Raw genomic sequence first — 18,353 nt, forward strand, 5'->3', positions numbered from 1 at the left:
TATTTTCTCTTATTTGTAGAATCTGCAAAAGCTCTGCATGATCATTGTTTCTCTTCCACAGTGCTTCTACTTGCTGGTTGGCACAGTAGAGCCGCTTTTGCAAATCCGCCACCTGAGCCTTCAAAGAGGCTACTTCCTCGGTCAGAACTGCGCACTCTCGCGTCCTCGCCAGTAATCTTATGCCCAGATTTGTGGAGGAGGTTGCGTGGAGAACAGTTAAATCATGAGACTCCTCCACCGCGGCCTTGTCTGACCTCTGTGTCATGTACAGATGATCTGCCGGTGTGAGTCTCCTAACAGTCATCCCTCCTGGCAGCACTACTCTTCTCGGCATTGCCTCAGCAAAGTTTGAGGCCGAGCCATGATGATATGTGGAGTTTGGGAAGACGGATTGAGGAGGAGCACTTACTTGAGCCACTGATGGCGCAAGGGCCAACTCTAGATTCAAATCATCGAGGGAAGTGGGTGAGGTTGCCATTGTGATTTGTGTTTCTTGCTTATTGATGTTTTACTCTGAGTTTTCAGGATGAAACACAGACGCAAGCTCAACTCCACAGAGACGGGTTAAATAGACTTCGGCTTCTGCGTTTGTTTCTCTCGGATTCCCTAACGTTTTGCAGCCGCGTGTTTTTAGAGGGGAGACAATTTTTTTTCTTTTACCTTCATGTTTTTTACTTTCACTTTCACTTTCCGTGTTTTCTGCTTAATTATTGAACGCTGTCTCTGCACGCCGACACATCCCTTCCTTCTTTTATCCGTGACCTTCCCTTTCCAGTTTTTGTTTTTATTTTTCTATATATATATATATATATTTAAAATTTTGGAAATGTGTTTATTTTTCTTTTTCTTTTTCTTTTATAACTTAGTTTATTTTCTTTCCGAAAAAAAAAAAAAAAAATTTTGGGCTTTCGTTTGGATTGGGTTTTCAATTGATTTGGAGGTTCCAATGGGCTGGACTTCTTCGTCTTTTGGGTTTCGGTTTGCGTAGAACTGTTTGTTAGGGTTTACTGTTTTGTTTGGTTATTTTTGTTTTCCTTTATTTTTATTTTTATTTTTTATTATTTTTGCAACTAAATTATAATTTTAATTCTTTTTTGTTCTTTTATTTAATTGCTTTACTCCATTTCATTTCTTGTTATAACTTTGTTGATACCTACATTCTTCAACATTGAGGACAATGATTGATTTAGGTTTGGGGGTAAGGTTTAGAAGTTTTGTTTTGTTTTTTATTATTATTTTATTTCACCCAAAAATTAAAAAAAAATTAATTAAAAAATAAAAATGGTGTTATCTCTAGATTTTTATGCTTACTATCATCAAATCAGATTTAACACTCATGAATGATTTTTACGATTGGAAACATATTATTAAATTTTAAACCCATAATTTTAGTTTTTTTTTTTTTTTCACTTATTTCTATTTAGTGGATAATTCATGAGTTATACTTTGAACTCTCACATGCACATCAACACTTTAGTGAGAATGAAAGAAAAGATCAATTATAGTTAACTTTGTTGTTTTAAGTAGAGTTAGAAGACATTGCTCTTGATTGACCTTGGCGTAAAAAAACAAATAAGTAAATAAATAAAATAATAATAATGATGTTAATTTATCCAGAGTTTTACTTAGTAACCGGGCCTCTTGCCTAAACAGCAGCGAGTGTTCGCGTCAAACGGTAAAGTTTTGGGGTAAATACATTTTGTGACTAGTTTAGTTCTGTAGCCTTTTTAACTCGAGTTAATAAGCCCTTAGGGGTGTTTCTACACCTAATGCCTTAAAACCTTTGGTTTGAGAGTCGTTGGCCTAAATCTCGCTACATGGGTTAATTAGAAAGCTTAATGGAACTAAACATTGCACAGTCACAATCAAAAAAAAAAAAAAAGAAAAAAGAAAAAAGAAAAAAAATTGTATATATATGCTTTGGTTAGTTATTTGCACTGAATTTTGATAATGATTGAAATAATGAGGTTACTATGATTGAAATTAACTTTTGTCTCTAAAATGTGTTGGTTCACTTAAACACCAAAGGAAACAAATGAAAAATTTACTAAATGATTATAAGTGATCAAAACTTTATGTGGGGATTAATTTGAAGCATGTTTGCTCTTTTAAAAATTGTTCATGAATTTTTCAATCCAAATAGCTTTTGATGATGGTTAAGCATTTGTTTAAATTTTCAAATTTTGTTGTAGCATAAATTTTTAAACTCTCATTTCGATGTTTGTGGGTATCATCACTGAAAGCCCTCACGAGACTATACTCGTCCACTAGGGTAACCTAGGGGTTTAAAGGCTTGTTGCATATGCTAAATGCAATCGAGATCCCTGCGAAAGTGGCTTAGTTTTCTTTTCTACTTAGTTTTTATTTTCTTTTGCTCGAGGACTAGCAAAATATAGGTTTGGGGGTATTTGATGAGCACAAAATTAATACAAGTTTTATCCTTAAATTTATATTTGTTAGTATTTTCTTTTGTTTTATATAAATCTATTAAAGTATTTTTATTGTTTCTTTCCAATCTTTGTTTTTATATTTAATGAGTGGTTGTTTGTAGATATTAAGTGTCTTCCACCAATAGCATGTTGAGGAAAAGAAGTAAGTAATGTGTTGCAAGAAGAAAGTAAAGGATGAGAAGAAATATGTGCAGCAGCAAATGCAATTGAAGATAAAACAAATGAAAAGAAGAAGCAATCAATTGCATGAATATACTCTAGGACATGCATGCAAAGCTTCCATCATTGAAGAAATAAAGAAAGAATGAATAAACAATGAAGGATAAGTTCAAATTGACTACTTGCAACCAATGAATGCAAAGAAGAATGATGATGCTTGAGTTGTTATCTAGCTACAATTTGAGGAAAGTTGCTGCAGTTTTTATGAGAAGATACGATAGATGAGCAAGTGGAGCAATTGATAAGAAGACTCAAAGATCTTTGTGAAAACCAAAGTCAAGGAACTAGGCCAAGATTAAGGAATATATTTGAAAATGATGGGTACTTATTTGAAATGATAAAAGCTTGGAGTAAAGAAGCAAGTGGAGAGTGGTGTGGAGAAATTCAAGAGTGATACCCGACAATGAGAAGAAGGAAAGTATGGAAATGCATGACAAAGTGTTCAAGTGGAAGAAAGTTTTGAAGAATTTAGATAAGGAGTCATCATCACAATGAATTAATTAAAGAAAGCAACTTGGCAATTGGTTTGATGGCAAGTGGAAGACATATTAAAATCATGAATATTGCTCCCATCCTCCTATAAATAGATGGAGCTACGGCATTGTAAAACTACACCAAGCTCCACAATCTTGAGCTTTTTCTCTTTTCCCTCCATATTTCTAAGTCTTAAATTCTGTTTTTAGTTTTATTTTATTATGGGGAACTAACTCCCTAGATAGGGCTAGGGAGGAAACTTTTAATATAAGTGTGTAATTTTTATTAGTTTGATCCAAACTTAAGCTTTAATGTGAATTTGTAGTTTTTGTTTAAATGGAATTTGTAGTTTTCTTTTTAATTAATTGATGAATGTTTGATAATCTATTTCATGGGTTCAATCATGTTTTTCCCATAGTGTAGTAAAAACTTTCATGCTTTTAAAAGAGAAGAGAATTACTAAAGATTAATAGAATTTTGATGAAGATTATTTTTTTGATAGTTTGTTGCCAATGGTACAAGTTATGCTTAGAATACTTCTAAAGGAAATTAAAAAGAGCTTTAATTATTTTGAACAACTACAATGGAAAATATTTTGTGGATCAAATTATTAAGAGTTGCATGCTTATGTTAAAAGTGGAAACCCAATGCCTTAGTGTTTTAATCAATTAAATTTTCTCCAAATCAAATCTTGCATAATTCTACCTCTCAATCACACTTGTTCTTTTTCATCTCTGTTATTTTCTTTACACTGCTCTCTGTGGATACGACACTCGGACTTCCGAGCTACACTACTATACGATACTATCTCCTTTGATTTTTGTAAAAGTGGTACGAACAAATTGGCGCCGTTGCCGGGGAGCGGCTTGTCAAAGAGTGCAGAGATCCCCTTGGTCAAAGGTTTGCTGGTTATGTGAAATTCTTCACATCTGGTACACTCTTTCCAAACTTATCTCATTGTTAATATATATTTGTATTTGTATTTTTTGTTTATCTATTTATTTTCTTTATGCGACCTAGAGATCATCTAGGAAGGTTTGTCAAAAAGTCTGAAACTGTTAATTTAGAACATTCTGCTTCAACTTCTTCAACTGAAAATTCCAACAAATCTGAAAGCATGGCAGCAATTGTGAATGATGAACAAGAAATTGCGAATAATGAACAAGAAATTAATGCTCATATTGAAAATAATGAGATTGAGAATAATGAAATGAGAGAAGTAGTTGCACCTAGAACTTTAGAGACATTTTTGCATCCTATTCGTGCACCAAATCCGTCATGCATCATGTTTCCACCTAACATGCCAAATTATGATTTCAAACCTGGAATGATTCAACTGCTTCCCATTTTTCATGGCATGGAAAGTGAAAATCCTTATGTGCATGTTAGGGAATTTGAAGAGGCTATTGGCACTTTTTACAATGTTCAACTTGATAGGCTTAATTTCATAAGGTTGAAATTTTTTCCTTTTTCCTTAAAAGAAAAGGCTAAAAGTTGGTTGTATTCATTAAGGGCTAGATCCATAGGTTCTTGGGGGGAAATGACTCAAGCATTTTTTAACAAGTATTTTCCTAATCACAAGACGATTGCTCTTAAGAAAAGAATCTCAAATTTCTCTCAAAAGGAAAATGAAACTTTGTATCAAACTTGGGAAAAATTTAAAGAGCTTTTGAATTTGTGCCCACACCATGGTTTTGAAAATTGGCGTCTTGCTAGTTATATCTATGAGGGACTTCTCCCTCGTGATCGCCAATTTGTTGAGTCAATGTGTAATGGAAATTTTATGCAAAAAGACCCTGATGATGCCCTAGAATTTTTGGATGAAATTGCTGAAAAAGCTCATCAATGGACTGTCCCCAGTCCAGTTGAGACCACTGATCGGTCAAGAATTGCCACATCTTCTACTAATAAAGGAATTTATCAATTAAAAGAAGAAGATGATTGGAAATTAAAATTTGAGGTTTTGACTAAAGAGATAGCTGCTTTGAAAACGGAAAAATCAAATTTGCCTCAACCTGTTTTTCAAGCTGATGTTAATCAAGTATGTGATTCTTGTTATGAGATTGGTCATACTGTTAAAAATTGCCCAATTTTTCAGGAAATGAAAGGAGCTTATGAGGAGCGTTGTGCTGCTGTTGGAAACTTCAAACAACAATATTCTCCTTTTTCCAACACTTACAATCCAGCGACAAGGAATCATCCAAATTTTCGTTGGAGCAATGATTCACAACCTCAGGTAAGTGAGAGAAATTCTTTCAATCATCAATTTCCTACAACTAATACATTTAATGCTAGACCATCTTTGAGCGATACTCTTCAAGCATTTATGCAGGAACAACAGAAGCAAAATCAAAGGTATGATACCTTGTTTGGTCAAATGGTTGATGAAAATAAAGAAATTAAAAGCCAAATTTCTAAATTGACAAATTCTTTTGCAATAAATGAAAAAGGGAAATTTCCTTCTCAAACTCAACCAAATCCAAAAAATGTTAATTTGTGTGAAACCTCAATTGAACATGCTAAGTCTGTCATTGCTCTTAAAAGTGGTAAAATAATTGATACAACACCTTCACCAAAGGAAGTTGAAAAATCTAAGAATAATGATGAACTAAACAAGTCCAAATTGAGTGAATTAAATGAAAATAATTTTCCTGCTCCTTTTCCCCAAGCTTTAAATCCTCCAAAGAAATTGAATCAAAATCATGAAATTTTGGATGTTTTTAAAGAAGTCAAAGTTAATATTCCTCTGTTAGATGCTATTAAACAGATTCCTTCTTATGCTAAATTTTTAAAAGATCTGTGCACATTTAAAAGAAAGCATCAGGTGAAGAAAACTGCATTTTTGACTGAACATGTGAGTGCATTGTTGCAACATAAGGTCCCTCCTAAATACAAAGATCCAGGAAGTCCCACTCTTTCATGTGTAATTGGAAAAAATTACATCAATTGTGCTTTGCTTGATTTGGGGGCTAGTGTAAATTTGTTGCCATATTCAGTGTATTTGCAGTTAGGTCTTGGTGAATTGAAGCCCACAACAATGAAGTTGCAACTTGCTGATCGTTCTGTACGAGTGCCGAGAGGGGTAATTGAGGATGTATTGGTCCAAGTGGACAAATTTTACTACCCTGTTGACTTTGTTGTTTTGGATACACAACCTGTTTTGCATTCTGAAAATGAAATTCCTGTCATTTTAGGACGTCCCTTCCTTGCTACATGTGATGCACACATCAGTTGTAGGAGTGGGATAATGAAACTCAGTTTTGGTAACATGACATTGGAAATTAACATTTTTAATGTTTTCAGGAAACCTTATGAAGATGATGAATGTGGAGTGGTGAACTTGATTGAAGTTCTTGTACAGGATCAATTTGAGAAGACTAGTATTTCTGAACCTTTTGAGACTCTTTTATTGAATTCTAAAGAATCCGAATTACTTGAGGAGCCAGAAATTGCTTATCTTAATTCGTTGTTTAATTCCTTACAGGCTGATAAATGGACTCCAAGGTTTGAGAAGCTTCCACCTCGAAAGGAAAAGACATTGCCATCAAATGTGGAAGTTCCTAATCTAGAATTGAAGCCTTTACCCATGGGACTTAAACATGCCTTCTTGGGGTCCAACAACACTTTTCCAGTGGTAATATCTTCTGAACTTGACTCTTTGCAAGAAGGTAAGTTACTTAATGTGTTGAATTCTCACAGATCTGCCATTGGTTGGACTCTTGCTGACATTAAGGGAATTAGTCCTCTTGTTTGTACTCATAAAATATTTTTAGAGGATGAAGCCAAGTCTTCTAGGGAGGCACAACGTAGGTTAAACCCAATCATGAAAGATGTTGTTAAAACTGAGGTGTTAAAATTAATAGATGCAGGTATTATTTATTCCATCTCTGATAGTAAATGGGTAAGTCCTACTCAAGTTGTACCTAAGAAATCTGGCATAACTGTGGTTGAAAATGATAAAAATGAATTGATACCTACTAGAGTGGTTTCAAGTTGGCGTATGTGCATTGATTATAGAAAGCTGAATTCTGCAACTAGAAAAGACCATTTCCCTTTACCTTTTATTGATCAAATCTTAGAAAGGGTAGCCGGTCATGAATTTTATTGCTTCTTAGATGGATACTCAGGTTATTATCAAATTGAAATTGCCATTGAAGATCAAGAAAAAACTACTTTTACATGTCCTTTTGGTACTTTTGCTTTTCGTAGAATGCCTTTCGGATTATGTAATGCTCCAGCTACTTTTCAAAGATGCATGATCAGTATTTTCAGTGATATGGTTGAGCAATTTCTTGAAGTTTTCATGGATGATATATCTGTTTTTGGTGATTCTTTTGATAATTGCTTGAGTAATTTGGAAAAAGTATTGGTTCGATGCCAAGAGAAAAACTTTGTTTTAAATTGGGAGAAGTGTCATTTTATGGTTTCTTCTGGAATTGTTCTTGGTCATATTGTTTCATCTAAAGGAATTGCAGTGGATAAAGCAAAAATTGAATTGATTTCAAAATTGCCAGTTCCAAAAACTGTTAAAGATGTCAGATCATTTTTAGGTCATGCTGGTTTTTATAGGAGATTTATTCAGAATTTTAGTGCAATATCTAGACCCTTGTGTAATCTCCTATTAAAAGATTGTAAATTTGAGTGGTCTGATTCATGTCAAAAGGCTTTTGAGAAATTAATTAAAATGCTCACATCTGCTCCAATTATGCAACCACCTGACTGGACTTTACCTTTTGAAATTATGTGTGATGCTAGTGATTACGCGGTTGGAGCTGTTTTGGGGCAAAGAAAGGATAAGAAGCCACATGTCATACATTATGCAAGCAGAACCTTGAACAGTGCTCAGATGAATTATTCTACAACTGAAAAAGAACTCCTTGCTGTGGTATTTGCTTTGGATAAGTTTCGTTCTTATATAGTTGGATCACCTATTGTTATTTTCACTGACCATGCAGCTTTAAAATACCTTTTTGAAAAAAAAGATGCTAAAGCTCGACTGATTAGGTGGATCCTACTACTTCAAGAATTTGACATCACAATCAAAGATAAAAAGGGAGTAGAAAATGTAGTGGCTGATCATTTGTCTAGATTGAGTTTTGAGGATATCATTGAAACATTGCCAATTAATGATTCTTTTCCAGATGAGCAATTATTTGCTATTTCAGAATTACCTTGGTTTGCTAACATTGTTAATTTTCTTGCTACAGGTAAAATTCCATCTGATTGGACTGCTCAAGACAAGAGGAAATTTCTTACAGAGGTTCGAAATTTCTTTTGGGATGACCCTTATCTGTTTAAATATTGCCCTGATCAGATCATTAGAAGGTGTGTACCTGATAATGAAATCCATGCAGTAATTTCTTTTTGTCATAATGAAGCATGTGGCGGTCATTTTTCTGTAAAGAAAACCGCTGCAAAAATTTTGCAGTGTGGATTCTATTGGCCTACGCTTTTTAAAGACACTAATTCTTTTTGTCGAACTTGTGACCGTTGTCAAAAGTTGGGGGCAATTACCCGTAGAAACATGATGCCTTTGAACCCAATTTTGGTAATTGAAATATTTGATTGTTGGGGCATTGATTTTATGGGTCCTTTCCCTATTTCTTTTGGATATCTTTATATCTTGGTCGGTATTGATTATGTTTCTAAATGGGTAGAGGCTGTTCCTTGTCGACATAATGATCATAAAACTGTTTTGCGGTTTTTAAAAGAAAATATTTTCGCAAGATTTGGAACACCTCGAGCTATTATAAGTGATGGGGGAAAACACTTTTGTAATAAACCTTTTGAGGCTTTAATGAAAAAATATGGTGTCACTCATAAAGTCGCTACCCCATATCACCCACAAACAAGCGGTCAAGTTGAACTTGCTAATCGGGAGATAAAACAAATTTTGGAAAAAACTGTGAGTCCTAACCGTAAAGATTGGTCTTTGAGATTAATTGATGCTTTATGGGCATACCGTACAGCATACAAATCCCCCTTAGGGATGTCACCTTACAGACTTGTCTACGGTAAGGCTTGTCATTTACCAGTTGAACTTGAACATAAGGCATATTGGGCAATTAAAATGTTTAATTTTGGTTTAAATGATGCAAGTTCAAATAGGAAGCTTCAGTTGAGTGAGTTGGCAGAATTAAGGAATGATGCTTACGAAAACTCTCGAATTTACAAAGAGAAAATGAAGGTTTTTCATGATAGAAATATTTTGAGGAAAAACTTTGAACCATCACAGAAAGTTCTCTTATATAATTCGAGATTGCATATTTTTCCTGGTAAACTTCGTTCCAGATGGACAGGTCCATTTGTGGTCACAAGAGTTTTTCCTTTTGGAGCAGTGGAGATTGAGGATCCAAAAAATGGTAATGTTTTTAAAGTTAATGGTCAACGTCTTAAACCATTTTTGGATAATTTTGTTATGCAGGATGACACGATTCACTTGGAGAATCCTGTTTATCAGGATTGAATTCTCAGACTATCTTTAGTTTCGTATTTATTATTTATTTGTGCTATTTATGTTTTTTTAGATATTCATAAGCTGTAGAAATTACCCACACACACAAAAAAAAAAAAAAAAAAAAAAAAAAAAAAAAAAAAAACTAAAATTATGGGTTTAAAATTTAATAATATGTTTCCAATCGTAAAAATCATTCATGAGTGTTAAATCTGATTTGATGATAGTAAGCATAAAAATCTAGAGATAACACCATTTTTATTTTTTAATTAATTTTTTTTTAATTTTTGGGTGAAATAAAATAATAAAAAAAAACAAAACAAAACTTCTAAACCTTAACAATTTGTTCGTACCACTTTTACAAAAATCAAAGGAGATAGTATCGTATAGTAGTGTAGCTCGGAAGTCCGAGTGTCGTATCCACAGAGAGCAGTGTAAAGAAAATAACAGAGATGAAAAAGAACAAGTGTGATTGAGAGGTAGAATTATGCAAGATTTGATTTGGAGAAAATTTAATTGATTAAAACACTAAGGCATTGGGTTTCCACTTTTAACATAAGCATGCAACTCTTAATAATTTGATCCACAAAATATTTTCCATTGTAGTTGTTCAAAATAATTAAAGCTCTTTTTAATTTCCTTTAGAAGTATTCTAAGCATAACTTGTACCATTGGCAACAAACTATCAAAAAAATAATCTTCATCAAAATTCTATTAATCTTTAGTAATTCTCTTCTCTTTTAAAAGCATGAAAGTTTTTACTACACTATGGGAAAAACATGATTGAACCCATGAAATAGATTATCAAACATTCATCAATTAATTAAAAAGAAAACTACAAATTCCATTTAAACAAAAACTACAAATTCACATTAAAGCTTAAGTTTGGATCAAACTAATAAAAATTACACACTTATATTAAAAGTTTCCTCCCTAGCCCTATCTAGGGAGTTAGTTCCCCATAATAAAATAAAACTAAAAACAGAATTTAAGACTTAGAAATATGGAGGGAAAAGAGAAAAAGCTCAAGATTGTGGAGCTTGGTGTAGTTTTACAATGCCGTAGCTCCATCTATTTATAGGAGGATGGGAGCAATATTCATGATTTTAATATGTCTTCCACTTGCCATCAAACCAATTGCCAAGTTGCTTTCTTTAATTAATTCATTGTGATGATGACTCCTTATCTAAATTCTTCAAAACTTTCTTCCACTTGAACACTTTGTCATGCATTTCCATACTTTCCTTCTTCTCATTGTCGGGTATCACTCTTGAATTTCTCCACACCACTCTCCACTTGCTTCTTTACTCCAAGCTTTTATCATTTCAAATAAGTACCCATCATTTTCAAATATATTCCTTAATCTTGGCCTAGTTCCTTGACTTTGGTTTTCACAAAGATCTTTGAGTCTTCTTATCAATTGCTCCACTTGCTCATCTATCGTATCTTCTCATAAAAACTGCAGCAACTTTCCTCAAATTGTAGCTAGATAACAACTCAAGCATCATCATTCTTCTTTGCATTCATTGGTTGCAAGTAGTCAATTTGAACTTCTCCTTCATTGTTTATTCATTCTTTCTTTATTTCTTCAATGATGGAAGCTTTGCATGCATGTCCTAGAGTATATTCATGCAATTGATTGCTTCTTCTTTTCATTTGTTTTATCTTCAATTGCATTTGCTGCTGCACATATTTCTTCTCATCCTTTACTTTCTTCTTGCAACACATTACTTACTTCTTTTCCTCAACATGCTATTGGTGGAAGACACTTAATATCTACAAACAACCACTCATTAAATATAAAAACAAAGATTGGAAAGAAACAATAAAAATACTTTAATAGATTTATATAAAACAAAAGAAAATACTAACAAATATAAATTTAAGGATAAAACTTGTATTAATTTTGTGCTCATCAAATACCCCCAAACCTATATTTTGCTAGTCCTCGAGCAAAAGAAAATAAAAACTAAGTAGAAAAGAAAACTAAGCCACTTTCGCAGGGATCTCGATTGCATTTAGCATATGCAACAAGCCTTTAAACCCCTAGGTTACCCTAGTGGACGAGTATAGTCTCGTGAGGGCTTTCAGTGATGATACCCACAAACATCGAAATGAGAGTTTAAAAATTTATGCTACAACAAAATTTGAAAATTTAAACAAATGCTTAACCATCATCAAAAGCTATTTGGATTGAAAAATTCATGAACAATTTTTAAAAGAGCAAACATGCTTCAAATTAATCCCCACATAAAGTTTTGATCACTTATAATCATTTAGTAAATTTTTCATTTGTTTCCTTTGGTGTTTAAGTGAACCAACACATTTTAGAGACAAAAGTTAATTTCAATCATAGTAACCTCATTATTTCAATCATTATCAAAATTCAGTGCAAATAACTAACCAAAGCATATATATACAATTTTTTTTTTTTTTTTTTTTTTTTGATTGTGACTGTGCAATGTTTAGTTCCATTAAGCTTTCTAATTAACCCATGTAGCGAGATTTAGGCCAACGACTCTCAAACCAAAGGTTTTAAGGCATTAGGTGTAGAAACACCCCTAAGGGCTTATTAACTCGAGTTAAAAAGGCTACAGAACTAAACTAGTCACAAAATGTATTTACCCCAAAACTTTACCGTTTGACGCGAACACTCGCTGCTGTTTAGGCAAGAGGCCCGGTTACTAAGTAAAACTCTGGATAAATTAACATCATTATTATTATTTTATTTATTTACTTATTTGTTTTTTTACGCCAAGGTCAATCAAGAGCAATGTCTTCTAACTCTACTTAAAACAACAAAGTTAACTATAATTGATCTTTTCTTTCATTCTCACTAAAGTGTTGATGTGCATGTGAGAGTTCAAAGTATAACTCATGAATTATCCACTAAATAGAAATAAGTGAAAAAAAAAAAAAAAAAAACTAAAATTATGGGTTTAAAATTTAATAATATGTTTCCAATCGTAAAAATCATTCATGAGTGTTAAATCTGATTTGATGATAGTAAGCATAAAAATCTAGAGATAACACCATTTTTATTTTTTAATTAATTTTTTTTTAATTTTTGGGTGAAATAAAATAATAAAAAAAAACAAAACAAAACTTCTAAACCTTACCCCCAAACCTAAATCAATCATTGTCCTCAATGTTGAAGAATGTAGGTATCAACAAAGTTATAACAAGAAATGAAATGGAGTAAAGCAATTAAATAAAAGAACAAAAAAGAATTAAAATTATAATTTAGTTGCAAAAATAATAAAAAATAAAAATAAAGGAAAACAAAAATAACCAAACAAAACAGTAAACCCTAACAAACAGTTCTACGCAAACCGAAACCCAAAAGACGAAGAAGTCCAGCCCATTGGAACCTCCAAATCAATTGAAAACCCAATCCAAACGAAAGCCCAAATTTTTTTTTTTTTTTTTTTCGGAAAGAAAATAAACTAAGTTATAAAAGAAAAAGAAAAAGAAAAATAAACACATTTCCAAAATTTTAAATATATATATATATATATATCAATGCATTATCGATATTATTAGAAAACTCTCTTTCATCCCTAATTAAATTAAAACTATAATTAAAGATATATAGAAAATGGAAGGAGAAAGAAGATGCTGATGTTGGGTAGCTAAAAGATAGAGAAACAAACTGATGTCGCATAGCCAAAAGCGAAGGAGAGAGAAGACATAAGACCACTTGAATGGGCAGAGAAGATATGATGTAGGGTTTACTTTTAATTTTTTTAATTTTGGACTGGGCTTATAACGTATGTAGGTAATTTTTATTTATTTAAATTTTGCGCTACGCGGACACCCAACTTACCCTGTGCACAGAACTGACCCTGATTGTGTGTGTAAGAAACAGCCTCTCTGTAGTTTAGACTATCGCTTGTACTCAACAAAATCCTAAAAATGCTAAATTCTTATTGTTTTAAAATAATTTCTTTTTTTGAAAATAACTTACTCAAATGTTACTGAAGTGGTCCTAAAATGGGTGCGAAAATATGGTTCGTGGAAATATCAACACTAGTTTGACTGGTAAGTAGCAACACTCATACAGTTCAAGTTCTTGATTGGCTGCAAAAATAGTATTTAGGGATAGATTGACGGCGTCCTCGTAGTTCGTGCGTTTGCCCCCTTAATATTTGTTGAAATTCTGTTTGGGTGTTGTTCCAGAAGGAAACCTCACACAGGTAGTCGCAGCCAGCCCCCCAAGAGAAAGAAGAGCTAGCCAAGGACTTCGATTGCAATTTGAAGAACATCAAGGACTCGATAGCTAAGGCTAATTGAAATGGATGGCTTGTGATTAGGGTTGGTCCTGCCTCCCTCCTGAGCTTAGAATTATACAGTGAAAGCTCCTGAACTCAAGTGTAAGTTCTTTGCCACTTTATATATTTTGTAAACTGTATTTTCAGTATGTAATTCCCCTGTTTAATCATCCTTTAGAGTTTACTTTTGGGGGAAATAAAGTGGTAAAATTCAAAAAATAATTATAAGTAAATTGGATCTTAGATCTTAGTTAATTACATTCCGCAGGAGTAGTAGCTAAATTGAATCTGAATAATTCATGCAATTGATGTTAAAATAATAGGAAATGCATCTCTTCGGTCTTTTTTGTGAATATATGTTTTTGCTAAAGCCTTGAGGCTTGATTGTAGAAAAAAAAAATCTTGTTTGTAATCAAAACTTTAACTCTGTTGACAGAAATGTTCACTAATTGAGTTCCATTTCTTGGGATTTTTTTGTTGAAGCATGGCTACAAATTCCGAAGAAATCTTGCCCCTTGAGAGAATCAGAGGAACCATCATTCCCTCTCTCCTTGACCATCTCTCCAAGGCCAAACTCTCCCTCTCTAACAGCCAAAGGGATTATGAGATCAACATGGCCACCCAAATCGAAAAGTTCTGGAAAGACCTCATTTACATCAGGCAGGCATTCACCGGGCTCAAGAATTTAGAAGAAAGCGCTAGCGCTCTTTTCAAGATTCTCCTACAACCACAGCACAGCCTCCACCAACTCTTGGATCAGCCCACTCAATTCCACATCCATGACTCACGAGTGAAGCAATTTCAATCCAAGCTTCGGGTCCTGAGTGAGATAATCATCAAACTAAAACTCCTAATTCCGTCCCCGCACAAAATGGTGTTGAACAAGGCTAATCCTTTGTCATTGACTGGTGTTGTGTTCGATCCCAACAAAGTACTTGATCAATTGTCTGACTTACATTTCAGTAAGGTTTTTGGAGATAGCCCCACTTTTAAAGATTTTCGGGTTGTATATAACAGTCTTCATGTTACTACAAAGCTCTGCTTGTTGTGTTTCGCCGTGTTTCCAGAAAATGAGGTTATAAAGAAGAGGCTTTTGGTACATTGGTGGATTGGAGAAGGGTTCCTGAACCCTCCTGTTGATAGCAAAGAGACGATCGTGGAAACTGCATATGGTGTATTTGAAGAGTTAACAAAGAAGGGCTGCATTGAACCTGTTTACAAGAAACGGAGATCAGTTGTGCATAGTTTTAAAATGCACCCTCTTATTCGTTCCGCAGTGATTGTGATTGCCAAAGAAGTGAGATTCTTTGATTTTGATAGTAAAGGAAATCCCACTGCCAACTTTTCATGGTCTCACCGGGCTTGCTTGATGAATGGGTCTTCTCATCTGACATTGGCAAACAGACCCGATTTGGATCCAGAGAAGCTGCAGACTATATTCAATGTGAATGAGGCTTATCCAGATTTTTCCAAAGTTGACTGGTCTAGGTTAAGGAATGTGAAGGTTCTTTATCTTGGAAGGTGGCACAGCAGAGCTAATCATCACATTGAAGTAGATGACATTGAATTCTTTAAAGGGATGAGGTATATGAGACATTTGATTTTCTTCAGCCTACGAGGGATATCTAGGATTATGGAGCTTCCTGATTCACTATGCAAGCTTTCTAGTCTCAGGATCTTGGATCTTAGTGCATGCCACAATTTAGAAACACTTCCAGAGAAAATAGGCTCGCTTAAGATGCTCACTCATTTGGATATGTCTGAGTGTTACTTGCTGGAGCACATGCCTAAGGGGATTGCCTTGCTCTCAGAACTCCAAGTTCTTAAAGGATTCATAATCTGTGATCATAAGAATGATAGTTCATGTACTCTTCATGATTTGTCAGCTTTGAAGAAGTTGAGGAAATTGACAATCAACACCAGCAGGAAGGATTTTCCCAGAGAAGAAGAGCTAATTGGTTTCCAACAGTTTGGATCGCTTCGAAAGCTAACAATAGCATGGGGAGGGTTATACCTCCCCCCAGCCATCCAGCCAGCAACATAAAACACTTTGAAGAGTAGGGGAGGTAACCAAACACAAGACAATGCTGCACCAGGGCCAGCAACACCAACTGGCATAAGAAACCATATCCGTAAAATCCCTTCAAGATTACCAACCTTCAAGCGAATGACTAGAACTACTACCATGAATCAGGAACATTTTAAGGAACTAGAGAAGCTGGATCTGCAGTGCTACCCTCAGATGACAGCACCCAGTTGGTTGATGCCTGGAAAGCTTAAGAGTCTGAAGAAACTCTACGTTAGAGGAGGACAGCTCCAAAGTCTAGGTCAAGTTCACGAGAATGACAAGTGGACAATTAGGATATTACGTCTGAAGTTCTTGAGTGAATTAAAGATGGATTGGAATGAACTCCAGGTGTCATTTCCAGACTTGATATATTTGGAGAAATTTAGATGCCCTAAGCTCACTTTCTTCCCATGCGATGCGAGTGGCCTATGGCTGAAGCCCCTGAACTTGAACAATGGAATCAGCACAGGTGGAACTCTTGGTATGTACATCCAAGCAGTTAAATTCAAGTGTTTACTCGATTGAAGTACGTTGTCCATTTTTGGCTAATGTTGTGAGCCTTTTTTTGCTTCTTTACTCAGAAAATTTAATTATGTTTCAAGTCTGCAATGCGAGAGAAGTTTGCTTAGTTCAATGAAGACACTAAGAAAATACTTTTCTCATGCCTTTAGGTTCAGTGAAATTTATTCTTACTCAAAAGTTGAATGTCAATTTTATTCAAGCTATTGAGAAAATGCTTTTGTTGAATATTATCAGGGGAATTTATAAATTATAGAAAATCTGATACTTTGGACCTGGAAGTTTACTCCAACTTTAAGAGAACATGGGTACAAAGGGTTCTATTTTAACCATTGGAGAGGGCTGGGCTTACGTGGTATTAAAACTATGCGACTTTAGGAAGACTGCAGGGTTTACACTTGAAGAGTCACTCTCAAGTCCTAGGGTTTTCATCTAAAAAATTTTCTGGGTTCAGAACTTTTGTTCATATTGGTTATCTAATAATTTTTTCCAGTTGCTGTTGTGTGTTTACATATCCCACATTTTCTTGTTCTGTGTGCAGTTATACATCAAGGCCATGTTTGGTGGGCCGGCTACTGGATTGGACTTCATAATTTGGACTGGACCAGACTTTAAGTATGTTGTTTGGTGCTATACTTACTTTGTACTGGACGGAAAACATAATAATTTTATTATTAGATTTTTTAAAGTATCTTTTCTTTATGAGATTAAAAACTATTTATTTTTCCCATAATGAACAAAATTATAGTCTGGCAAAACATAAGTACAAAAATATAAATTGAAACAAAAGTAAAAAATCGATAGTATGAAGCTATGAAATTTGAAAGATTCACCACAAGAACATATGAACATTTTGAAAAAATAATAAAAATTAACGCACAAACGAAAACTGGGTTCCAGATCTGACGAAAAATTAAAGCAATTTGAAAGATGTTAATGGGTTCCACATCTGAAATTTTTCAAAGCAATCAAAAACAAGATTGAAGGGAATACACGAAAACCAAGATAAAAAAAACTCAGGACCATACAATTGGTCGAAAATTGCTTTAGCAAAAGAAGTGAAGCATATCAAGAAATGGGCAGAAGAACAAAGCAGAAAAGCGAGTAGAAGAACAAAAGAACAGAGCCAGCAGAAAATGGGCTTCAATTTAAAGCGTAAAAAACCGTAGCTTTCGACATCTGAATTTCAGAGAAAAATAAAATAAAATATCAAGTCCAGTCCTCCGTGTCTATTTTAATTGATTATATCCAGTCCAGTCCGGCCCACCAGACAAGGCCTAAGGCTCCTTTCTTTGTGTTTTCTATAGATTTTGTGCTGGTCATCGGGGCTTGGATTTGAAGATCCAAATTTGAGCACCTCTGGTGATGCAACAGTGGTAAAATTTAGTGTTCTGAATGATGCCTTGATTGGGCCACCATGTTCCCCAAATTGTTAGGTTTGTTTTTACTATATGTTTCATTATTTTCTATTAGGCTTAATATCACAAAAAGATTTAATACATCTAGCAATTTCATTTATAAGATAAAATTGTGCATGAACCAATTTGCTGCTTTCAATGTGTGATCTTGGTTATGCTGATCAGAAAATTATATTCATGAGGATTATTTACAAAGCAAAAGTGAAAACTGATATAGCTGAAGCCTTTTGACTGCTTCTCAAACAAGAAACCAACAAGGTCATAATACTCTGCTGCTATATCATATGGATGCCAACTTGATTAAAATTTGAACAGGTTAAGTGTTTAACCCTCTTTCTTAGATAGCAAAGGGACAAGTAGTAACGCGCACGAATTTATCTGCATCTAGATTTATCTCTTTCGTTTCGTTGGAAACTACGTTCTACGGTGGTTTCCAGGTCGTCTTCCGATCTCCTTGGTTCTGAAGAGTTTCTAAATCTC

General features: G+C 34.1%; 2 protein-coding genes and 1 non-coding gene across 3 annotated transcripts; 2 read left to right on the forward strand and 1 right to left on the reverse strand.

Moving 5' to 3' along the window:
- Nucleotides 1-4,731: 4,731 nt before the first annotated feature.
- Nucleotides 4,732-4,838, reverse strand: LOC148293233 (small nucleolar RNA R71). Its single transcript, XR_015825936.1, has one exon. It is a non-coding gene; the product is annotated as a small nucleolar RNA R71 (small nucleolar RNA).
- A 2,725-nt stretch (nucleotides 4,839-7,563) lies between these two features.
- On the forward strand, nucleotides 7,564-9,685 carry LOC148293234 (uncharacterized). The gene is made up of 3 exons (XM_088255830.1): nucleotides 7,564-7,966; nucleotides 8,351-8,486; nucleotides 8,622-9,685. Exons 1-3 carry the CDS (start codon nucleotides 7,564-7,566, stop codon nucleotides 9,607-9,609), a joined length of 1,527 nt encoding a protein of 508 aa, XP_088111956.1. The 3' UTR covers nucleotides 9,610-9,685.
- Nucleotides 9,686-13,665: 3,980 nt separating this feature from the next.
- Nucleotides 13,666-17,143, forward strand: LOC110769572 (disease resistance RPP13-like protein 4). Its single transcript, XM_021973574.2, is given in 3 exon segments — nucleotides 13,666-13,970; nucleotides 14,305-16,417; nucleotides 16,997-17,143. Coding segments are annotated over 2 exon segments (2,139 nt in total). The 5' UTR covers nucleotides 13,666-13,970; nucleotides 14,305-14,352; the 3' UTR covers nucleotides 17,071-17,143.
- Nucleotides 17,144-18,353: the final 1,210 nt, after the last annotated feature.

The sequence above is a fragment of the Prunus avium genome, chromosome 7 (genome assembly GCF_965620075.1).
Source record: "Prunus avium chromosome 7, drPruAviu1.hap1.1, whole genome shotgun sequence".
Taxonomy (NCBI): domain Eukaryota; kingdom Viridiplantae; phylum Streptophyta; class Magnoliopsida; order Rosales; family Rosaceae; genus Prunus; species Prunus avium.

Bases quoted from the DNA above. Each gene is read 5' to 3' on its own strand.
- LOC148293234 (XM_088255830.1), top strand. From the start codon at position 7,564: ATGGTTTCTTCTGGAATTGTTCTTGGTCATATTGTTTCATCTAAAGGA. The intron at 7,967-8,350 runs GCAGAACCTTGA...TTCTTGCTACAG, and splicing joins ACATGTCATACATTATGCAA to GTAAAATTCCATCTGATTGG. The intron at 8,487-8,621 runs AATCCATGCAGT...TTCTTTTTGTCG, and splicing joins AGGTGTGTACCTGATAATGA to AACTTGTGACCGTTGTCAAA.